Genomic DNA, 16,967 nt, shown 5'->3' with positions numbered 1-16,967 from the left:
AAAAAACAAGTAGGAAAGCTTGCTAGAGCCCATGTTTTGGCAGGAATGTTGTGATGTGGAACACATACAATATTCTGTCTAGAAGGTATCAATGAACTGCAGTTGGATTTTTCTCTTTTTCTAGTAAATATGACGTACTTTGGTAATGCAAAAAAATACTGTTCAAAAGTACCGGAAGAGGTAGATTTAACATCTAATAGTTAGAAAATAGCACAAATAAGAACAATTGCTTAACTTTTTCTGCTTTCTATGCAAACCTGTAATGGAGAGATAAATGAGGTTTGTTTTTTAAAAGAGAAATTTCTGGAGTACTTGTTTATTCTTTCACTGGCCGGTACCAATATCATTTGAGAGTACTTGAAGTCATAGAAGTACATGCATGCTTTTATCACAAGTCAGATTAAAGGAAAAGATAATACTTAATATTCAAATTTCAGTGCACCAGTACTACCAGAAAAAAAAAGTAGTTGAGCGTTGATCAGAAATAGTTGTATTAAAGTTGTCAGAATCAGCCTTCCAGTAGGATGATGAGGGAAGTTTACAATTCTTTTGGGTGATGTCCAGCAAAACACATCAGCCTGGACAATGTTGTAAAGGCATGTAAGCTTGTTTGTTTGAGAGGAGCTCATACTGCATACGTATTTCATGGGGAGCACAGACTTAGCTTTTTGTTGGGTACAAGTCTTGGAATTTTAGTTCCACGCTTCAGACTCAGGCGAATGCAGCTTCTTACTGCATTATGGCTTTCATCAAAGTCAAATTCTAGAGATTTTTGTTTTAATTCAAAACTAGCTCACAAATTAAAAATATAATTTGACTTTAAAAAAAAAATTGAATTTGTTCATTGTATCCTCTGTTTTTCAGGGGCAAAAGCAATTTAACTTTTTAAAAATCTGTAACTCAAAACCAAAGAAAATGTGTTAGCATAATTTCTCCCTCCAGTTACTTTAATGAAATTCTGAAGTGTGGTGCTTCTAGAAAGTACTGACTTTCTGAGCTTTTCCAATAATTTAAAAATGTGCTAAATGGAATTTGCCCACATAATTTTGAGATAAATGAAAAAAAAAGGTAATCAAATGATGTACCAAAGGCAGCACAGGAGCAAAAAAAAAATGTAAGAGGTTATGGCCAGAACCTTTAAATTCTTGTTCTTTTGTGTAGTTTGACAGTTGCTCTGCTGTAGTGTCTAAAGACTCAAATAAATTGGACTTCTTGTACTTGTCACCACCCCTAAGAACATACCTTCTGAGAGGCAGCATGTATTCGCTGAAGCAGACGGGAGGAGAGGCAAGTCAGAGCGAGACCAGAGAAGACAGAGCCTGAAGCAGTTCTGGATCAGGAGAGGTCCCACATCACTCTCTATTAATAAACTGGCTGCTTTCCATAAAAATAGATTATTCTACTTACTCTTTTTTATCATAGGAGCAAATAGAACCAAGGAGTTAAAATGCAAAATACACCTAATAGGAATGATGAGCAAAAACTCGGGGGGTAGATTTACTTTGGCTTAAACACAGTGTAAGAAAGAAACTACTTGTTTCTAGAAAGCAATGCTTACTCATCTTTTTCAGAGAGAGTGAGCAAGAGGGGACATCACCCTTAGCCAAATGATGTGAGCGACCTTTTGGGATTGGGGAGACCTAAACCGAGTGCATTTCCAGTCCCTGCTGCAGGAGCTGCTTTATGCAATTTGCGTTAGAAAAGAACATGTGTTTCCTCTTTTTAAGGAAGTGTTTTCACTATCAGGCTTACGAAGGCATCTTTCACTTTTTTTATTATTTCACCTGAGAATGTTATAATCTGGACTGCAGAATGATGAGGCATCTGCATAAGTTTTGCAGCGGTGACAGTGTAGCCTGGTCTGTTGATAAAGGGATTTTAAAGAGCTGTTTGTTGTGCAAATTCCCTTAGGTTGGAGAGGATATAAAAATGGGTTTCTAATTTCCTGGATCAGTTTTCCAACCCCTAGGTTTCATGTAATGGGGAACATCACATTTTCTGCCTTTTGTTGAATCCAGCGCTGAGCCAGGAGACTTGCTCTGAATTTCCCCCCGCAGGTTTAGGCGCAGGTGTCTCGCAGAGGGGTTCCAAACAGCAGTAGGCACCACGGTGCTTACATCGGGTAAGATGGCAGTCTGTGCATTTGTTCGTAAGCAATAGCAGAGTAAGAAACTGTTTTCTTCAAATGCTGAGAGTAGCAGGAGGGGGAGGAAGGGCGTTATTCTTACTTTTCGGTAAAGTAAAAGCATATTCTACCCTTGCTTTCAGGATAGCATCAAAAACCCTTTGACCTTCCTGACTTGCTGTAATAAATATTGTTTAATGCACGAAGACCTGTGGCTTGATAGTTGTTAAGAAGGGAAGAGGGAGATGATTTTTCCAGATGACAATGATCATTTTATTAGCTGGGAGCGTTATTCCAGTTCTAAAATCCCATTACACTAGGGTCATGCAAAAGGGGAAGGGAACAATCTCTGTTATATAAAACTTACAGTCTAGAGGCAAGACAGGGATACAAATATCAGGAAATAGCTGAATGGTGTTGGCCGGTGTGCCAATGTCCAGCTGCTCACACATTTTCAGAAAGGCATTGTAGTAAAGGGAAATTTGGAAGATGTTTTACAGATGTTTACAGTGAATTCTTTCCAAGTGCAGGGAGGTGCGCTAAGAGGAGGTTTGAAGATGATTACTTCAAGGCAATGGGCAGTGGAGGTCCCAAACCTTTTTTGCAGCATCAATTAGGTCTTGCTCAGAAAACGAAACTGCCCATTTACTCTTTGGTTTTCCTGCAGTACAAGTAGGAGTGTTTTGCAAACACCAAGGAATGCGTTTTCATGCTGCCTCTGAAACAAAGTGCTAGTGACTAGACCTATGGAGAAGGTTTTTCTGAGTGCTCATTAACTGTGTGCAGTTTGAGATGCTTAAGACTTAGGTTTATTAGTTTTTTTTAGACTGCTTAGCTTTGTGTAGACACTTATGGCACTTGTGTCTCAAAACTTTGGTTGACTTGATTTGCAGATTGCAAATGTTCCAACGTGAAACCCAAATCTGGATGTGCAGAAAATGAAGATGACACTACTTCTGTCCTTTGGAAGAAACAATACACCAACTTAAAACTTTGTGATAAATTAATTTAAAGCATCTCACTTGAATCGCCACAGAATCTGGAAAGGAACTCTTGACTTGTGTACTTTTTGTAGGAACACTCTTGGTGATCAGTGTTGTTTCTTAGAAAATAAACAGTTTAAGTTGTTGAGCTAATAGTGCAATATAATTATGTCTAAGAGCTAGAATCTGGCTTTTAGAGGAGCATTTAATAATTACCAGATTACCCTTGCCTTTTCTGCCATTCCAAGTCTTGCTCATGACTCACTGTAGGTTTTGCCGTCACAGAGGTAGGGGTCCTAAAGGCAAGTTCCTGTCGCTGATTCAGAATAGTCCTTTTTCAACATTGAATGGAGTAGTAGTCAAGCAGACAAAAATAGGTATTCTGATCATGTGGTTAAAGACATAATGCATACGTCCAAGGAAAGAAAAATTTAAGTTACATAGCCAAGTGTAATTTTAGTATTTCACACATTCTGTAATTTTAGCAACACTTTTTGAAGATGTAATATTTTCAAGTATTTGTACGTTTTGGCAATTTGGCAAGAATTAAATCTTTGGATTCTCTTTGCTGAATCACTTGCTTGGCTACCGTGCAACAGTTTTCCTTTCCTCCAAATCACATGGTCAGGAAATCTGTGCACTAAATCTTAAGGGTTGCATGTATGAAAAGCAGTACTCATGCATGGAAACAATAGGTCACAGGGAAAAGATACTCACTATATTGATATGCTATAGCATTTATTAATAGGTAGATGGTCCCTTAGGAGGGACACCCACATTTTTTGATAAATAAAGAGCTCACGTAATTTAGGAAAAAAAAGATGCAGGAAAGTTGCATTACTGCAAAAAGGACATCTCACACTACTGTTGATTTGTCCACTTGTGCTAGTGTTCCTTTACAGGAAAAATTATGATGATTGTAAGGGAAAGGCCTTACCTATAAGTATAAATTCTGTTAAATTATTAAGCAGCAATATGTTTTTCATTACTTTATTTCCCATCTCTGTTAAGGATAACTGTGAACACTTAAAAAAAGAGCTGTTTCTGCTTGAAAAAGATGATATATTGCTTAGGCAATGGTTTTGTTCCATAGATTGTTGCTGGGATTTTGTCTTTTAAAAAAACTTTAAAACTATATAAATATGAGTTATTTAATAAGTTAGTTGATCAAATTGATTTTTTTTTTCCATGTTGCCAAGGGAACATTGCATGTGTCCACTGCCTTTTGGCCCCAGAGGGGAGTAGCAGTACCCACGACGGAGGAGTAAGTGTAGCCAGCAAAGGCTGTTTGGCTGCTAACTGAGGCTGCTTGGAAGAGCCTCCTGCACATCACTGGGGAACAGATTGCTTCCTCTCCGCCTGTCTTCAGAAGTTTTCACTTTAGTTGTCCGCATCTTCCTTGCTTAGCGGGCTCTGTTAGCAACTGGCTCTGAAAAGCCTTTGTTCGGTTTTCTCAGGAGAGACTTCTTTTTGCCAGAGGTTCAAAACATATTTGTCACGGGGTTTAGCCACGCTGCTTTCCAGATGCCTTGTGTGTATTCTGCGTACAGTAGCAAGCATGTGTTGCGACACTGAGGCAGTCGGTCAAAAAATTAAAACATGGGGTATGTACGTGCAGCGCAGGTTGATGAATAAAACGTGTCAAGTTCAGAATGAAGATGTAAAATACCATTTTCATGTATTAGATTAACTGTTTTCCTCCATTTGATGTTTTCTTTGTGAAATAACTTTAACGTGGTTAAATATTGACCTCAAGGTATTTCTGTACATAATATCAAACCTACATTACTATCCATTGTGCCTTTTGAGTTTAAAAAAAAATTGAGCCAATTAACACATTTTACTGTAAAATGGGTATTGAAGTGTACCGAGAACTATTAACAGACTTTAATTTATAGATTTCTGATTGCATTTGATAAATATGAAAGATTTGCTGATTATTTTCTAAAATGAAATGAGAGGGTAAAAAGGCTTTTCTTGCAATCCACATTGCTCTTCCTCACACCATACTATAGCCAAGTGAAAGCACACTTGCAGTCTGCCCCCACCTGAAAAGCTCTTGCACATTCGTACTGTGTGAACTGCTGTTGTACTGTTCCTGTCGTGTAATAATTATATTTAATTCTTGGTCTACGTGCACACTAATAAAAAGTGGTGCTTTTTATTCTCTTCTTCAGCCAATACCAAAGCCCGCAGTAATGAATACGCTGAAAAGAATGGACTTCTAAAATACGAATACGTCTTACATCCACGAACTACTGGATTCACTTTTGTGGTTGAGCGTCTAAGGGAAGGTAATCCTGCCCTGTATTTATATGTTCTTTTTTTCCTTTAAGATAACGAATCTCGCCTGAGCTGTAGAAGCTGATGTTCACAAAACTGCTTGAAGTACTTCAGAAAAACTTTATGTATCCTGATCACAAAAAAAGCCCCTGTTTGCAACCCTACTTAAAATGTTTATAACATGGAGAGATTTAAGAGAGTTGATAACAGATACTAATATCATCAGGAGCTATGCAGTGGATGAAAACAACATTTTCACTTCTTTGTTTTCTTTTTTTTTTTGATATTGTAGCTTGTTTAGCAGTCTACCTCAGAAAAATAGTGGGAAAGATCCCAAGGAAGTTCAGTCTTATTGTCTGTACCAGTCCTTCACCCCAGCTGGGTGGTTGACACCGAACACACAGACACGTATAACGCTGCCCTCTCTGAAAAGCTTCTGGTTTTAAGTCTGAGAGCTGAGACGAGTTGCTGTGTTAAATGGACAAGGGGAACGCACAGCAGCATGTAGGTGCAGCAAGTCAGCTGCCCAGCGCTGCCAGCTTTTTCAGGTGATGGTGACTTGGAGAAGCTACATAAAATAGGAATTGTGCTGCTTGGCAGGCAGAGTGGTGGGCAAGAGAATGCGTGATACTTGCTTTTTACCTAGAAATGGTCTTCCATCCCTGTATTAATCTGGGGGTAGAGATCGAGTCCCTATTATCAGGGGAACAGAGTATAAAGATGTGATTGCTTGTTAGATCGAGATGTCTGTGGGTTGTTTTGGAAACGGGCATTTCGATGAGATTTGAGGCGATAACGATGCAACCACTAAATGGTACTGCTGTGGTGGTCATTCAACTACAGACGAGGGAATGTTCGCAGGGTATATGAATGTATGGTTGAAGAAAATAAACATGTACAGTAGATACGAAGTGACTTATTTATAGGCCAGTTCTTCAGGGAAAAGCAATTCTAGATCTTTAACACATGTGGGTTATTCTGACTGCCAAAGGAAGAAGTTTGAGATTATTAAAAAGAATAAGGGCCTGCTGGTAGGTTTTTTTTCCCTTGCTGGAATCCTTGCTTGGATTTTAGTAGCAGAGCTGGCTTGCATTTTGCCTGATTCCTACTAAGCAGATATCCTAAAATCCTAAACTCTTTGATATTTTGTCCAGCTGGACGATCCTAGCTGGACCATGTATCTATTTGACCCTATTTTTATTGGACATTCAGTGGTGGACATCTTAGATTTTCATCTATCTTGAATGTTTGTTACTCAATTTGCTATGGTAAAAAAAAAATTGCCACATACGCAATTTCAAAAGCTTGTTTTACTTAAAACTTTTCAGCACTAGTTTAACCTAGTGCATAATAATATTTCTAGCCTGGAATAAATCTTCAGTTAAAAGAATGTTTTCCACTCGAAGTATTATCAACTTAAAAAAAAAAAAGATTCTGTATTTGCTGCAGAAACGAGCTTTGTGGTTATACAGTCATTTTCTAATTTTATAAAAATGCTTTTCTCTTCTATTGCTGTATGAGATCTATGCAAATTAGGCTATTGGGTTATAAAATGGAAAATATTTGAGGCTGATTAACTGATTTTATGCAGTACAAAGCTGGGGAAAAACCAAAAACATTCCTAGATGATATTTTTTTTTTTGTCCAGTCTTTCAAATGCTTTTAAGTCCTACTTTTATTTAAGGCAGGCAAATATTGTGTGAAATATTAATGTCCCTTTAGCATTGAATTTACTAGGTGTTGGGTACCTTGATAGGCATTATAAGCTATATATATTATGACTGTATGCTATTATGTCGTAAATTGTGTGTGAGAAGGTAGTTCAACTAGCATTCTAAAATACTTAGTTATTACATACTAATTTAAGAATTGGTTTTCAATTGTTTGCAAGTGTGCCAAATACGGACCATTTGTGTTGAAATGTTTTATTTTTATGGACAACCTAACTGTAGTTGCTTGACTTTAAAACACTTCAGTATATTCTATACCTGCATATATATATTTTTTTTTTCATCTGTACAATATAGATGTCCAGGTAGATTTTCAGATACAGATGGCAGAGCATCTAACATTATCGTGTGGCTCTGGTTTGACTTATTTATACTATTAGAATGCCTTTTTTACAATTCTACTTTCTGATACTAGCAATAATAAAGAAAACGAGGATTGTTAAGGATACGGTGTTAGCATGAATCTCTGTTTCTGGACTGTCCTAATGCTACAGTAGCAGCAATAATCATAAAGATAGACTTGTTTCCTTTTTTCCTGCTCATAACTGGAAGCACAAAGCAGTGCGTGTGACTTTAACATGCAGGAGGGAGTGGTGGAGATTCTAACATCATGTTTACGTCTTTGAAAGTATTTTTGTGCATAGATGACAACCTTATTGCCCTATAGCTCTCCTGTGAATACATTTTGTCTCGTGGCTGTTTTCCATTCCTGAGGCTCAAGTGTCTTTACTTCAGGCCTGAGTACATTATTTTGCTCCAAAAAAAGGTTGATGAAGAGAGGGGGGAAAATGTCATTAGAAGTTTAACTGCTTTTTGAATGTTGAAAAAACTAATTTAATTTGGCAAGAACCCTGATTAATATGCATCACAAGCTGTAGAATGAAAGAATTACCTGCTACTACATAAAAATAACTATTAGCAACCCTTCTGAATAGGAAATGAAGAATCAGGAAAAAATAACCTTCAGTAAAATGTTGGTTGTATCTCTGCAGGAGAGTTTCTTCCTAGAGGAAGTACTATCTGCACCCTGACAGCATAATCTGAGCAGTTATCAGTCCTTTGCTTTCCATAGGTGGCAAAAATTTCTGAACCATGTGAATGGATTTTTGCCAGTGATGACCAACACTCAAATTCCTCTGGCTGCCTTCTCGCTCTTATATGGTCATTATTTCAACTATTTGATCTCTTTCGCTTGTAGATGCTGCTATGATGGTTTCTAAGTCACTGCTGAGATTATGGGAGCTAAGAAAAAAAAGAGCTCTATAACCTCCACCAAAAAAGCAACGAAAATTGTTTAGGCAATACATCTCCTCCGCTTCTGAGTCTCTTACCTTTTTTCCCCCACATTCTAGCTCTTCATGAGTGATAGCTCTTACCCCCTGAGCTGTGTCTTCTAAACAGAAACCCAGGTAAAAGCTGACTGGTTTTTTCCTTTCATTATGCTTAGGTGCCAAGACAATGAAAATACTATTTTACTTGTAAATGATCACAGCATTGTTTTCTCATTCATATAAACCTTAGAATCACCCAAGAGTAAACACAGACTGTGAACATGCTTTAGATGTATAATTAATAACATACTCAGGAGAATAAGGACTGCAGTTGTTGCTGTTTTGTAAGCAAGAGAAAGACATAAATTTGAATTCGGCATTGATTTTTGGAGAAGTGTGTTCCTTTGGCTCAATAATAATTTTAAGTAAGATGGTTTTATATAATGTCATTGTTTGTGCATGGTAAGAGAAAATACAGTATGGACATGAGAACACAAAGAGGGAAGGACCACATGGTAGCTGGATAAGGTCAGCTTGCTACCTGATATGCAGTATAGAGTGTTACCTGAAGATGTGGAAGTAAGAGAGGAACAAAAATTTCAGCAAGGACTAATGAAGATGGAAAAGTATTAAATATACTTAGGCTAAATATAGATTAACAAAATACATGCATTTTTCACCCCTGCAAGAAGATCATCCTTCTTGGGAACGATTATTGAATTTCTAGTCAATTGTGACAGTCTCTGCAACAGATAAAGCAGGTTTGTGAGATTCTTCATTAATCTTTACTGATGCATGTTACTCAAAATAGCACTGGCCTTTTTTCCTAGCATGCTTTAAAGTTTGCTTCCACAAACACTTTGGCTTTAGTCTATTAAAATACTTAAAGAAAGTATGAGCTCAATTAATTACACATTTTCTCAGTGCTGAAGCACATTTGATTGCTTTGATCACTTACCATGGCAGCCAGAGGAATTACCCTTGGAAGACCAAGCCTTTGTTGACCAAAGTGACCACTGCAATCCCAAGTACTATCACATCTGGTTAGTTGGCTATCAATGGAAAGCAAAGAAAAATAAAAGAGTTGATTTGCGTCTTTCTAATTCTGTTCACTTGATCAAGTATATCATTTGTCTTGCCCCAGCTGTTATGAATCCTGGTTTCAGTCAGCACCTGGTGAAAGATTACTAGAGCTTTATGCTGTATTCTTTGGGGAACAAAGGTGAGCATTTTTGGAAAGACGGAGTCGGAACATGTGAATGAGCAACAGCAAATGAACTGTAGACCCCAAAATGAAGATTGGTATTGTGACTTTTTTTTTTTTTAACTCATCATCATATACCTCTCTTTAAACATCTCCTAAAATCATATTTAATCCTATTTTTAAACCTGAAGCTTTGAATAGATGTTACGTATGGAGTCATTTTTGGCAGAACTTGGGTTAAGGCAAATCCATCTCTTTTTACAAAATGTGGGACTTTGAAAATGACAGAAATGTGCAGGAATTTAAATAAGACTTTTATATAAGCATGCCTTTAACAATGTTAATTAAAAACATTTATGGTTTACATAATGCTCTTGAAGATTTAGTTTGTGAGATCCTTCTATGAAAGGTCAGGAGGTTACTCAGAAATTAAGTATAGGTTTTCAGGCCTGGTGGTATTTTACAAAGTTTTTTCTGAAGTGCCAAATAACATTGAAAGTTCAGATGGCTTGAATGTTCAGATTCAAAGAGATGGAAAATAATACTAGTTGATTTGATTCAATATTGTCTGGATTCATTGAATTACATATATTATCTTGGCATAATATCTGTAATTGTAGCCAAATAGTCTGTCAAGAGAAAATAGTTGTTTACGAATGTTTTCTTAAAATTGCTTCATAGCTTTTAAGTATTTTCTCAGGACTAAATAAACAGTAAGTGTTAAGACAGAGCTAAAGTTTTAAAGCATCATTAGAAGGTTATTCATACTTTTGCAGACAATAATTTCTGCCAACATTAAATTTTAGCTGACCTCTTTTTGACACTTCCTCTATATCCATCAACAGTCTTTAATAGTTAGATACATTGGACTGGATGTTCCTATTATGGGGCTTATATTTTACTGGTTTTACAGTATGAAGAGTCAGAATTATTTGCCTTATTATAGTATTTCAGCTTCAAATTTATTTCTGGTTTATAATTAGCCAACTGAAAAAAATACTGCTGATAACAGCTGCCAACTGCAGCATCCTAAAATAAAAAAAGATACAAATTTAACATGCTTGCCTTCATTGCATATCCTTACTGATGGAAGGAAACTGTGATTCTCATCCTGTTTCCATGATTGGTTCAAAATTGATAGTTTTGTCCCCAAAATAAATGTTTATATACACACAATCAGAAACCAGTCTGTATCTTCTACTGTTTATACCTGAGTTTTACAGTTGTACAGCATTTTAGTAATTGCATGCAAGTATCCCAATCTGTTTCATTGCTAGGGCAGGAAAATTGTATTTAGGTGTTCAACCCAGGATATCTATGTATATCTATGTAAATATTTGAATCCTGTGACACTGACTATTACGTAGATTCTGCATGCTTTTCTTGGAGCTATAGTATCCATGTATGCATATTTATGTACTTAACTCTTAATGCCACTTATTTGGGTTATGGTACAATGTGCTTACATGGCACTTTTGAGCTAATAATCTAGGGATACGGTTTGTGATTTGCAGGTAAATATATATTTAAGATAGTTAATAGGAGGTGGTGATCAGCAGTTCTTGAAAGCTGACAGATATGGTTTGGTTCACCTTCGCTGGGGTGTGAAGTAGCCAAAGGGTTATGCAGCAGGTCCTTGTAAGCGGCATCTGGATGTCCTTGCTATGCATGGAGAATATAGTAAGCTCCCGTATAAAGCCCTAAATAGCTTATGGACCGTCTTTAGGAGATGATTCTGTCTTGAGCCCTGCAATCGTCACATGAGCCAAGGTGCTCAAATTTGACGTATTTGTGTAAACGCTGTTTGAAGTTGAACTCTCAATTTAGTAATTCATTAACAAGAACCTCCAACTTGAAGTAGCCATAGTATATTAGCTCCCAGAGCTTTTTTCTTACTCTGACTTTGAAAGAGAGAGAGGCAGGAGGCTGCTTTTATGAGTGGATGAAATGTCAATGAGGAATGCTACCATGATACTGCTAGAGGCTTGTCTTCTGGTGTAGGTGACACTTCTACTCTTTGCACAGTTATGTGCAAAGCATCCTCAGCTTACGAGACAGATGCCATTCATTCTTTCAAATGTAAATCAAAGTAATACCGATTTCTAAGTGTGTTGTATTTGGGTTTTTTTAAGGGAAAATTGATGCAGGTATAAAATTCAGGTCTGTAATAGCCGTGTTCATTGACTGAAATGCTCAGGCTATGGTGGGCAGGGTGTATGAATGAATGGATGTATGTATTAAATATACTGCTTTCTATTTTGGAAAGTTTCTTTCCTCTTTACATAAATATTGGCTGGGGCATGCAGGTCTTGATCACAGAAGTGTCTGCTGAATTGCCTTCAGAGGTTTTATGTGCTCAAACTGAACTGCGTAAGCAGGACTTCAGCAGTTTTCAGGTTCGTGCGTAATTTGTCTTCTGTGTAACAGAGGTAGAGGACATAGAAAGGCCCCACATCAAATGGCAGTAAGGGTTAGATCTGTTGTTTTAATGAAAGCTAACCTCTGTCTTTGTGACTGAACAGATTTTTGACTCCCAGATATGCTGGGCCACTGCCAAAACGTCTGTGGGTTTTGACGAGGCCAGAGCTTGCACGCTGACCAGCACTGCCATCTCTCAGAGCAGCTCTCGCCTGTTTGTGCTGGTTGCTCGGTGCATGTGTAAACCAAAACCAGTCTGTTTTGGAAATAGGAAAATATAAGTGGCCACATGAGCATTGACTTTAGGTCCTCAATCAACTAATTTCACCCGTATGTCTGTCGGATTTGCAGAGATTAAGCAGCAACTCTAAACCATCATTCCTCGATGCAAGGGAATTCTTTCTTCCTGATTTTTTTTTTTCCTGTGCATCTGTGCCTCCCAGAGTCACATTACTAAGTAGACAGATACTCAGAAATTACAGGGCTATTGTAAAAGAGCTTTGAGCAATTTTTTAGCTGAAAATGCAATATTAGAGCTTCGTTCAATTTGGCTGGTTGCCATTATAATTGAACTTGTGCTTTTATGAGAATTGGATCCTGTGCATTAAATAGCCTTTGATATAGAAATATCGGTATGTAAATTGAAGCTTGCATGCCTTTAATGCTTTTTGTGTGTTGGTAGAAAATTCATTACAAATTAGTTAATTAAAAAAAAACAAAGACCGTGTTCAAAAACACACTTTTATCACTAGGCATGTCTGTGAAATTCAGCAATGCAGAAAACTGGGTGCAGGCTGTTGCGCTTTATTGCGAACGCTGACAGTTGTCTCTGTAATCTGGAACATGGGAAAGGGCAGCTTGACTTTTTCCAGAATAGTGTTAACCGTTGATGATTACCATATCTTGCAAACATCTGCATGGGTTGGCTTTGACGTACTTCTCAGAATGAGCACCAGCTTTCTGTTAGGTATTTTCTGGCCTTTGGTACACGTTGAAGTTTCTGTTGCTGTGTCTTCTTTCGTGTCTTACTGGAGCAGTATTCTTCACTACTCGCCCCACCTCTGTGGGAAACAGTCCATCATTTCAGTCATCCTGGGAAGGATTTGGTTTTCTCCTAACCACTCTCTTCTGTCAGCCCCCATCCTTTCCTCTCTCCATCCTCTGTTGCTTTTGGGAAGGGGGCGCAGCTTTTCATTGGAGGGTTTATGGTGGATCCATGTAAGAATCGCTACCACCTGTAGTGTTTGCAGGTGGACATGTTGCTGTTTGTGTCACCCACACGTCTACAGTACTCATCGGAAGGATTTCAGGTTTTACGTTCTTGAGCCTATCAAGGTCCGTCTACTGAGATGATCTCCTTACACTCTCTTACGTGTGAGTCGTGGCTTGTGACAAGCAGATATACCGTGCAGTGGGTCATTTTCCATTTACCTCCTTGCAGGTTATTAATAGTTACTGTGGTAACCATATTAAAAAAGTTGTTATTTGCCAGCAGTTACCCCACAGTGGTATTAGAGGTTTCCACTGTTTTCCCTTAACTCAGAATACACAGTATCTGTGGTAACGATGTGGTAATGTTTGGCGACTGTGGACTTTTTTAATTGCTTCAACTGGAGGCCTGGAACGATGTTAGCTCATCAGATTGCATACGTAGAAATGAAGCTTGGCCACAGATGAGTTCAGGAAAAATGATGGCTCAGTAAAAAATAGAATTATTTTCTTCAGAATTGAAAAGATGTTCCTGCTTTTTTTAATTTTTTTTAATCTAATTTTTTTTATCTCCTCTTTAAGATATTTTTAAAAAAGGTTTTTCTGGTTGTTTATGCACTTTGGCTAGGAGGTGGACTGAGAGTGTGTGTAACAAGGTGTATCTGCTGGTCTAGACTTGGTCAGCATCTCTCTGGGTGTGCATTTTGAAAGGTCAGTCATCTGACTGGAATATTTATTTGGTTTGATTTTTCCTATAGTGTCACTCACAGCAGCACAGTAAGCTTAGCACAGGGTCTTGCAATACCCTTGGTGTTCTCCTGAGCCTGCACGAAACACCACTCTGTTTTGTGGGCTTGTTCACTACATCCTTGTGACGTGCTTGATTCTAATAAAGTATACGGAATGCTGTAAGAATTGCCAAGGTGATTTGGGTTTTTGTGTCAGAGTACTGAGCTTTGTGGTTGTTTTTAAAGACTTACGGCTGCAGGACAGACGATAGGTGAGCCTCAGGTAAAGTTCAAGTTTATTAAATACTGCTCATTCTTGTCAGCCTATGATCCATGATTTTGCAGGTGATGTTGGTTGGATTGGTAGCATATTTAATTGTTGCTGAAATTGAAATGAATTCCTGTAAACAGAGGAATGGTATTGATATCTATTTATTTCACATGGCATTACCAGATGCTCTACACAGCATACCCATTTCTTGTCTCTGTTTATTAGTACAGCAGATAATTGCTTCAAGCAGTCCTGAGTAGAGAGGAGCCTAAACATACTTTTTTCCAGGACAAAATACTGCTTTAGTTTCAGCTAAGAGATGATGTTTCCTGATGTGTGTAACTAGAAAAACAGCAGCATCTACAGGCTGAACAGACTAATCCCAAATCAGAGTCCCGTTGTAGAGGAGATGCTCAATTACATTTGATGGATTCCCCACTCTTCCACTTTTTGCAGATGCTAGCTGTTTTCATTTCCAGCTGCATTAAAGTTGCTGCAAATGTATTTTGTGTATTCCTGATATCATTTTTCTATATGAGTAATTGCTGGCAGGGGAGAAGGTCCATGGAGTATCATTTCAGTTACTGGAAATGTTGGAACCCTCAAGCTGTTCAGATATAGCCCCCAAATCTGTAAGACAGAAATAAAACTTTCAATCTCCTCTACCCGCAAGATCTGCTGCTTATAGGTCATTAAACCTGAAGTAGTTTGTTTCTTTCATTGCTTTCTGCTGTTACAGCTTCAGCTCTTCTTCTCTTTGCCCTCCTCCCAATCCCCTGCCATTGTTTTCAGGGTGTACAAAAATTAGCCCAGCATCATACTTTTCCGAGCTGACTCAGATCCCTGAGTTAGGCAATCACTTGCAAGGCTCTGCTCCAGAGATGTTAAGAGCAGTGCCACATTCATGAGTCCTGGATGTTGCTATGGTGCTGATACTGAAAAACGAAAAACATAAGAGGGCAGAGGAGCTTGGGAAAAATTGTGGTAGAGTATAAATGCTTTTTAAAATAGATTTTTATCAAAACATAAACTTCAGCATAAATTCAACTCTTCACCTCATCCATCACCTTATATGTAATCTGAAATATTGCTGTCTTTGGGACTTATTTTGTCAACCTTTTCCTGAACTGCCGGATTCTGGAGGGCAGGAAATAAGGTCTTGGCTCTCAATGTTCTCACCAAACATTGGTAGATATAGGAAGGGCTTCCCTTCTCTGCATGTGTGCCATGCCAGTTATTTGAAGTGCTGCACAACGTGAATTATCTGTTATAATGAAGTATATTACAGATACAAGGTTTATAGGGAATATATTTTCCCATAAATTCATTTTTCTGTGGAATGGCTACCAGTTAAGAATTGGAGAACTGTTTTTAATATACATTCAATATGGTAGTGTCTCTCCCTAATCCTATTTCATACTGTTAAAAGCTAATGCTCATGTCTTGAAATAAGCACCTCTGAAATGCATATCGTCTATATTTAGACATACGCAAAACTGTGATTTTGTTTGCGTTGGTAGTCATTGTTGACCTTGCAGTATAAGAAAAGTGAGTGCTCTTGGTGATTGTAAAACAGTTCCAGAAGCGAGGACCTGAGCAGCCTTCTGGCTGGCTTGTTCCGAACACCGGTCCTTCACTGCGCTGCTCTGAAGGGAGCCAGCCTGGCCTGATGGTTTCTGGCATTGCACAGACAATAAGGACATCTATTAGGAGAGAAGCATAACATGCACAATAAATAAAAAGAAGAGAAACATTTTCAAAAATGCTTCAGACACTTTGGAATTTGTGAGCAATGGCACGTTTGCGTTGCCTGGAAGTTGCTATGGGTACTAATGTTGAAAAGCCAAACATGCAGACGGCAGACCTTAGGGACATAAGTCCCATTTAAAATCCTATAAGAATTAGTGTTCTTTAAATCTGCTTGGATGCTTTTGAAAAATCATCCCTCAAAAGGATTCTTTGCCTACGTGCTCTCCAGGTTCATCCTGTCAGCAGCACCACTGTGATTTAACCAGTCCTACTTCTGCCTTCACTTATCCAAAAAAGCATTCCTTCCAAAAGACCTGAAAGCTCCCTGGCTTCCTCTATCAGGCCTTTGCTTTGCTGCTCTTGTAGCATGGATCAGAGAATTAAATGAAACATATGCTCAGCAGCTATATGGCTCCTTCTTTCCTTCCCATTCTTCACATACTATCTGCTAGGACTGTGTCTTTTTGAGGTGGGTATTTTATTTTTGTACGTCTGAAACAACCATCTCACTGGTATATTAGCATTGTTGAAGCAGGTAGCAGTTAGGCTGTAGCTGTCTCAAATAGTGCACTCCTCATGTCCACGGCATTGCAAATATTTAATAAACCTGTTAATAATACATTCCAAACCATACTGAGAAGCTGTGAAGATTCATCAGGGTTTATGCTACCTGTGGTGCTAACGAATTCAGTTGACATCACACACTGAGACACGCACATAAGCATGCACTCAATTTTAAAATATATACATAATTTCTGATTTATAACAGCAGTGTTCTACATTAGGAGAGAACATTTTCAAAGGATTATTCTCCTCCTTGAAGGGATAAATTCTCTTGACTTTAGTCTTCTGCCTTTCTGTATTCTGGCACATGTTGTAATCAACCAGCAGCATATTCTTTTTTACATCATCTTGTTTGGATAGCAGCAGACAGCACAGAATTCATTAAAATCAAACAGCCAAATGCTGATGGAATATAATGAGGCTATGACTCAC

General features: G+C 38.0%; 1 protein-coding gene across 6 annotated transcripts in view; it reads left to right on the top strand.

Moving 5' to 3' along the window:
• The window catches only part of LCLAT1 (lysocardiolipin acyltransferase 1), a 121,191-nt gene that overhangs the window by 63,006 nt on the left and 41,218 nt on the right, over positions 1-16,967 (top strand). For 5 of the 6 annotated variants that reach the window (XM_075147281.1, XM_075147283.1, XM_075147280.1 and 2 more), the window contains one exon: positions 5,286-5,402. The exons of the other annotated variant lie outside the window; for it this stretch is intronic. In XM_075147281.1, coding sequence (XP_075003382.1) covers positions 5,286-5,402 — 117 coding nt within the window. The remainder of the gene's footprint in view (positions 1-5,285; positions 5,403-16,967) is intronic. 6 annotated transcript variants of the gene reach the window in all.

This window comes from Calonectris borealis, chromosome 3 (genome assembly GCF_964195595.1).
Source record: "Calonectris borealis chromosome 3, bCalBor7.hap1.2, whole genome shotgun sequence".
In the NCBI taxonomy this organism is placed as follows: Eukaryota; Metazoa; Chordata; class Aves; order Procellariiformes; family Procellariidae; genus Calonectris; species Calonectris borealis.
This window is presented reverse-complemented; position numbering and strand designations above follow the sequence as displayed.